This window comes from Oncorhynchus tshawytscha, linkage group LG16, assembly GCF_018296145.1.
Source record: "Oncorhynchus tshawytscha isolate Ot180627B linkage group LG16, Otsh_v2.0, whole genome shotgun sequence".
Taxonomy (NCBI): domain Eukaryota; kingdom Metazoa; phylum Chordata; class Actinopteri; order Salmoniformes; family Salmonidae; genus Oncorhynchus; species Oncorhynchus tshawytscha.
This window is the reverse complement of record NC_056444.1, coordinates 26716139-26723769: the sequence shown is the minus strand read 5'-3', so window position 1 is coordinate 26723769 and position 7631 is coordinate 26716139. Positions and strand designations below refer to the sequence as shown.

Sequence of the window (7631 nt, the reverse complement as noted above, 5' to 3'; positions counted from 1 at the left end):
TTATAACTATTTGTTCAGCACTTTTGAAATGTACAGCAACAGAATTCAGAACATTGGCCGTTCTTACAGTGTTCTCCCTATACACCAAGTCAGAACTTTAGGATAAATAAAGGGGGCATATAAGCCGACAATGAAAGCTCTTACAATATTCGATGATTACATTTCTCTAGGATTCATGTGCACCACCAAGTCAGAACAGTAGGCCATATTAAGATGGGTAAATAGACAATATTAATAGGGTGAGGCACATGGGCTACTAACAACTTACTACACAACATACATTTAGTATTACTTTCTTAGCTATGGTATACATATCTCCCTAGCATATTACATAATTTATGCATACATTTTTGGACTCACCATGTTGTGCTGTGCTCACTTGAATAGGAAGGTTGCCCTGCGGTACTTCATGGGCAAATTATGTCATCAAAGTCTGGCATTCTTTGGATTTATGGTGCTTTCAAAACAACTGGGAACTTGAATCATGATGACGTCATTGATCTTCAGGTCGTAGCTCTAGAAAGAGGCCGGATTTACAATTCCGAGTTGGATGACCGTTCAAAACGTCCCAGTTGTCTTGAACTCACTGAAGTCAGATTTTGCAGTTCCGAGTTAAGATGTTTTGAGCACGGCACAAATCATGCTTCATTGACAGCATGGCCAATGTTGGATGTGTATCATTTTAAACTTGGAAAAGAGCCCCTTAATCCCAGAGTTGGAACCACACAGCCACTCCACTGAATAGCAGGCTAGTGATTGCTTTGCTTGCAGTTAGCCACAGTCACTGATTCCTTCCAAACCACTCATTGTTGAATTTGCAATTTCTAACTTGTTGTGTAATGTTTATGTCCAATGGCCGATGAGCACCAATATGTTTTATCTATAATTTCTCTTCATATGACAAGGATTAAAATTGATGCCAGTATATTGTCCACATGATTCATGATGATGACTGCTAGTGTAACAGTATAGACTTTACGTAGACCCCGACCTGGGCGCGAACCAGGGACGCTCTGCACACGTCAACAGTCACCCTCGAAGCATCGTTACCCATCGCTCCACAAAAGCCGTGGTCCTTGCAGAGCAAGGGGAACCACTACTTCAAGGTCTAAGAGCAAGTGACGTCACCGATTGAAATGCCACTAGCGCGCACCACCGCTAACTAGCTAGCCATTTCACATCGTCTACACTAGCTAAGATTTTGAAAGTATGATGTCCAATCAAAGCTACTGTAGGTATAATGTGATTTTTTGTCATTTTATCTGTGGACAGTGACCTTGAGCCTTCTTGGATGGGCACTTCTAATGTAACTCTATGGCAGCAACCAAGGGTCTAGAATTGTCTAGCCCTACCCTTAGACTTGGCTGTGACGTAGTGTCCCCATGCGTGACAGAACACTGAGCCTATCACAGCGCAACGCTCCATATTGGAGCTGCCTTACTCAAGAAAACAAAAAAGAGAATGTTTGTATGCGGCTTTATTAACTCAGTGATATATATTACTTTTTTTACATTGTTTGCAAACTGATATGTGACACCTATTAATGCTAAATATGTGTTGCCTGGCTTGAATGACGGGTCGCCACTGGCCCTGTCACAACTAGCTGATTATCAGCATCCCTCCGCCTCCTCTGCCAGTGTCACCGCTGGTTACCTTGGAAGCAGAAGAAACTACCCCAGTCTGCGCTCCGCTAAATTACAGGCACAGCTCACAGCCACTGTCGGAATGTTTTACAAATTCTAGCGTTCCAATGAGAGTATGGTGGAATAGCATCACTTTACGAGTTGGAGGAAGAGCTTCAATTTTTTGATAGTGTCTGTAGCATGATATTTCTCACCTGGAATCGCGCAAATCCGAGATAAGGAAAATGTCACAACAACGGGTCGTCCAACTGTCGACCGCCTCGCTCGCGCTGGTCTTCGGCAAGGACGAGGAGAGCTCGAGAGCCACCGGTGGAGAGAAATACAAGGCTGCAAGCGGCCAGGAGATTTTTGCCGATTTTAAAGCGCAAAATCTGCGCAGTTTTTGGAATAAAAGACTTGTGAAAGCTATAGCTGAAGTTTATTTCCAAGGATGGATGGAGAATTTGGTATTGTTCGTCCATGGGAATGCCAACAACCTAGAGGTGCTGAGGGAAGCTTGGATGCGCCGAGCGCTGAGGTCACCCAAAGGGTTTGTCATCAAAGCAGTCGGTATGTACACGAATGATTATTCTAACGTCACTATTTATAGTTGTTTTAAGGTGTTTATTTTTATTGACATGTCTGAGAACATGCTGCCCGTGCAACAATAAATAATGGAATGCTCATTGCCATCTTGGCACACAATAAATTAGGATTTTATTTAATGAGAAATTACCAAACCCCATAATGGGTTTAAGTATTGTTAAGTATGGACTTGAGTCCCCATTCACCAGAATTTCTAGAGACTCTTTGGGAAATGCTTTGTTTACACAGCACTTAGCTTGGCAGCCTCGAGAGAGAAAATGTGTAAGATAATGAAAATAAAAGCCTGAGAGAATGTCAATGACATGTGATCTGATCCTGTCTTCGGGTCTGCCTTTTTTTGTTGCGATGTTCCTGAAGAATTTATACTTTTTTCAAAGCTTATTGCACTGGACACGTGAAGAGCAACATTGAGATTGAGCATGTATTGCTCATAGTCCCTGTAGAAAAGATAGCCTAAGGTTGTTTTATTATATTCAATATTATATGATGCAGTTAGGCTATTGGTCCTCAATACTGTATTTAGAGGTGTATTACTCAGTAGGTCTATTAACATGATAAGAAATAGGCCTGGCCTACCATATCATTTTTTTGTGATATAACATTATCCAACAAAAAGAGAATGTTGTCTTCAGTACTAGAGGATGTTCAAGTCTAGGCCTACATACCGTGCCTGTTTCATTCATGTGGTGATTGGTGTAGAAGTCAAAGCTTTCAAATGCAGGCCTTGGTAAACTATCTATTGGCTTTGTGACAAAGCTTCAAAGGCGATGTCCAATAAACATCGGCTTGCTCAAACATTTGCCTGGTGGTCTTACACATATTTTTGACTGACCAGTCAGTGTTGTCTTTCATGTTGACACGTTCTGTCTGTTTGGCAAAGCCTGTTTACAAACCTCTGTACAACCACAATTAGACGTCTCTCTCTTCTTCTGCTCAATTCAACTCAAAGGGCTTTATAGGCATGGGAAACACATGTTTACATTGCCAAAGCAAGGGAAATAGATCAGAAACAAAAGTTAAATAAAAATTCAGAAATTAACAGTAAACATTACACTCGCAAAAGTTTCAAAAGAATAGAGACATTTCAAATGTCATATTATGGCTATATACAGTGTTGTAATAATAAGTACAAAAGAGAAAATAAATAAACAAATATGGGTTGTATTTACAATGGTGTTTGTGCTTCACTGGTTGCCCTTTTCTTGTGGCAACGGGTCACAAATATTGCTTCTGTGATGACACACTGTGGTATTTCACCTAATAGAAATGGGAGTTTATCAAAATTGGATGTGAGACTGTGTAATCTGAGGGAAATATGTGTCTCTAATATGGTCATACATTTGTCAGGAGATCAGGAAGTGCAGCTCAGTCTCCACCTCATTTTGTGGACAGTGTGCACATTGGTGTAAAAACTAACTAGGTAGCCAAATTAAATGAACAACAGGTGTTGAAATCTAATTTTGTACTTATTTGCAATTTGTCAATATTCAAAAAGCCCTTATGAGTTTCAGAAAGCTATCATTTGATCCTTTTCAGGCAGCTATATTGTGCAACATCCATACCGTATCTATGACAACATGATCTCATGGCTTGTACAATGTCAGTGAAGACTGGTTCTAGTAGGTGTAAATGACAGCTCTGTGTGGATTTTACACCTAATTATGGTAAGCTCAGAAGATACTAGAGAGAGAGAGAGAGAGAGAGAGAGAGAGAGAGAGAGAGAGAGAGAGAGAGAGAGAGAGAGAGAGAGAGAGAACATGTTTCCCACGCCAATAAAGCCCTTGAATTGAATTGAGAGATTTGAAACAAGGTTTATGCAGCATGCAGGTCCAAAACACACACCCACACACAAAGTATAGTCACTTTCAATACAGCCTGCTTTGTTGGCCTTGGGCACATGGTCAGGTGGCAGGTCACAGGTCAGCAGTGTGTGTGTGCTTCAGAGCTGTTCCCCATTTCAGTCTGTATGTCAAGGTGCACTGTGTGGAGAGAGGAAGAGGACAGGAATTAGGAAAAGGAAGAGGAAAGAGGAAGAGGAAAAGGGAGAGAAAACCACACAAGGGGAGATGGAGGGAGAGGTAGAGAGGGAAGGGTAGGGAGGAGTGAAGGAGAGGTAGAGAGAGAAGAAGGGAGGGGAAGGGAAGGAGGGAGAAGTGGAGAGGGAAGGGTAGGGAGGAGTGAAGGAGAGGTAGAGAGGGAAGAAGGGAGGGGAAGGGAAGGAGGGAGAAGTGGAGAGGGAAGGGTAAGGAGGAGTGAAGGAGAGGTAGAGAGGGAAGAAGGGAGGGGAAGGGAAGGAGGGAGAAGTGGAGAGGGAAGGGTAGGGAGGAGTAAAGGAGAGGTAGAGAGGGAAGAAGGGAGGGGAAGGGAAGGAGGGAGAAGTGGAGAGGGAAGGGTAGGGAGGAGTGAAGGAGAGGTAGAGAGGGAAGAAGGGAGGGGAAGGGAAGGAGGGAGAAGTGGAGAGGGAAGGGTAGGGAGGAGTGAAGGAGAGGTAGAGAGGGAAGAAGGGAGGGGAAGGGAAAGAGGGAAAGGGAGAGGGAAGGGTAGGGAGAGGGAAGGAGGAAGGGAAGGAGGGAAGAGGGAAGGATAGGGAGAGGGAAGGGAAGGAGGGAAGGGAAGGAGAGAAGGGAAGAGGGAAGGGAAGAGGGAAGGGTAGGGAGGAGTGAATGGGAGGGAAGAAGGGAGGGGAAGGGAAGGAGGGAGAGGTAGAGAGGGAAGGGTAGGGAGGAGTGAAGGAAAGGTAGAGAGGGAAGGGTAGGGAGGAGTGGAGAGGGAAGGGAAGGAGGGAAAGGTGGACAAGGAAGGAGGTAAGGGTAGGGAGAGGGAAGGGAAGAGGGAAGGGAAGGAGGGAAAGGTGGAGAAGGAAGGAGGGAAAGGGAGAGGGAAGGGAAGGAGAGAAGGGAAGGAGGGAAGGGAAGGAGAGAAGGGAAGGAGGGAAGGGAAGGAGAGAAGGGAAGAGGGAAGGGAAGAGGGAAGGGTAGGGAGGAGTGAAGGAGAGGTGGAGAGGGAAGAAGGGAGGGGAAGGGAAGGAGGGAGAGGTAGAGAGGGAAGGGTAGGGAGGAGTGAAGGAAAGGTAGAGAGGGAAGGGTAGGGAGGAGTGGAGAGGGAAGGGAAGGAGGGAAAGGTGGACAAGGAAGGAGGTAAGGGTAGGGAGAGGGAAGGGAAGGAGGGAAGGGAAGAGGGAAGGGAAGGAGGGAAAGGTGGAGAAGGAAGGAGGGAAAGGGAGAGGGAAGGGAAGGAGAGAAGGGAAGGAGGGAAGGAAGGGAGAAGGGAAGGAGGGAAGGAAGGAGAGAAGGGAAGAGGGAAGGAAGAGGGAAGGGTAAGGGTGAAGGGAGAGGGGAGAGGAAGAAGGAGGGGAAGGGAAGGAGGGAGAGGAGAGAGGGAAGGGTAGGGAGGAGGAAGGAAAGGAGAGAGGGAAGGGTAGGGAGGGTGGAGAGGGAAGGGAAGGAGGGAAAGGTGGACAAGGAAGGAGGTAAGGGTAGGGAGAGGGAAGGGAAGGAGGGAAGGGAAAGGGAAGGGAAGGAGGGAAAGGTGGAGAAGGAAGGAGGGAAAGGGAGAGGGAAGGGTAGGGAGAGGGAAGGGAAGGAGGGAAGGGAAGGGAAGAGGGAAGGGAAGGAGGGAAGGGAAGAGGGAATGGTAGGGAGAGGGAAGGGAAGAGGGAAGGGAAGGAGGGAAGGGAAGGAGGGAAGGGAAGAGGGAAGGGAAGGAGGGAAGGGTAGGGAGAGGGAAGGGAAGGAGGGAAGGGAAGAGGGAAGCGAAGAGGGAAGGGTAGGGAGGAGTGAAGGAGAGGTGGAGAGGAAAGGACGGAGGTGGAGAGAGGTGAAGGTGAGAGAGCAGGACGGAGGTCGTGGGGAGGGAGGGGGAGGTGGAGAGATAAGGGGCTTGAGAGGGAAGGAGGGAGAGGTAGAAATTGATATGCCGAACTGTCAGAGAGAGAGAGAGAACCCAAACAGGGAGCACAAACACCAACTGTTTATTATTTCCCTTTCATACTTCAACTACTTTCACATTGTTACAACACCGTTACATAGCCAATAATATAACATTTCAAATGTCTTTTAAAACTTTTATGAGTGTAATGTTTACTGTTCATTTACTGTTCATTTTCCTTTTGTTTATTGTTAATTTCAGTTGCTTTGGCACTGTAAACATATGTTTCCCATGCCAATAAAGCCCTTTGAATTGAGAGATAGATAGAGACTATGAGCACAGTCATTTATAAGACTGTGTTAGTTTCCTCATTTTGTCTGTCTGATTATCACTGTGTCAGTGCTAATGGAGGGAGAAGACTGATGGTTCATGGGGCCGACACTCTTTGGATGAGGGGAGAGAGGAGGAGAGGAAGAGAGTGAGGGGGGGACGGGACAATGAAGGGGAATGGGTGAGGAGATAAGGGGCTTGGGGTGGCTGGTTGCAGTGGAATGGAATTGAGGAGGTGGGGTGTTTGGAGGGGATGAGGTGAGGGAGACACTGGGTGAAGGAATGATGAGGAGACGGGGTGGATTGTGAGACTAGGAGGATGAACAGGCTCTGTTGTTATGCCTTTCTGGGAATGGGCCCCCTGGTACTGGAGTTGACCTCTCACACTGGAATCTCTCGCTCTCTTTCCCACCCAATTCAATTTATGGGGCTTTATTGGCATGTGAAACATATTTTAACATTGCCAAAGCAATTTAAATAGATAATAAACAAAATTGAAATAAACAATAAAAAATGAACAGTAAACATTACACTCACAAAAGTTCCAAAAGAAGAAAGACATTTCAAATGTCGTATCTCTCTGTCTTTCTCTGTCTGTTTGTCTCTCTCCCTCTCTCTCTCTCCCTCTCGCTCTCTCTCTCTGTCTCTCACTCTCTGTCTCTGTCTCTCTCTCTCTCTATCTTTCTCTGTCTGTTTGTCTCTCTCCCTCTCTCTCTCTCCCTCTTGCTCTCTCTCTCTGTCTCTCACTCTCTGTCTCTCTCTCTCTCTTTCATAGATTCAGGCTGGAGGCGTATGAAATCATGAGGTTTTTCTTTCCAAGGAGTACAAAATCTGTAGAGGGTTTTAATAGAGTTGTTGAATAAAGATTGTTAAAACATTTGAAATTGGATAAGGATGAGATATAGGCTTGTCTGTAGTGTTTGATGCTTTAGAGAACAACACTAGTCTAGATCATTCTAGTGAATGATTGATGTAATGGACATCTATATTTACTAGAACAGAACTTCCGGAGAGTGCTGAAGAGTGGCTAGAGCTGGTGTTAGCTAGACCTCAGGGATCCTAAACTGTATTAAAGTTAAGATATGAAGTTGTAGGGAAGATGGTATTTTGAGAGAATGGTGCCAGTACACCATATAAATAGAATATGGTGTAACTATACTGTTAATCAGAGTCTTATGTCTTAATAGCCTTGTCATGGAAGGACAG

The 7631-nt window shown here is 45.3% G+C and overlaps 1 protein-coding gene across 1 annotated transcript in view; it reads left to right on the top strand.

Annotated features, from left to right (window-relative positions):
* Positions 1 to 1614: 1614 nt before the first annotated feature.
* The window catches only part of LOC112235922 (storkhead-box protein 1), a 59659-nt gene continuing 53642 nt past the window's right edge, over positions 1615 to 7631 (top strand). The window contains exon 1 of the mRNA XM_042299033.1: positions 1615 to 2192. Coding sequence (XP_042154967.1) covers positions 1868 to 2192 — 325 coding nt within the window. The 5' untranslated portion in view covers positions 1615 to 1867. The remainder of the gene's footprint in view (positions 2193 to 7631) is intronic.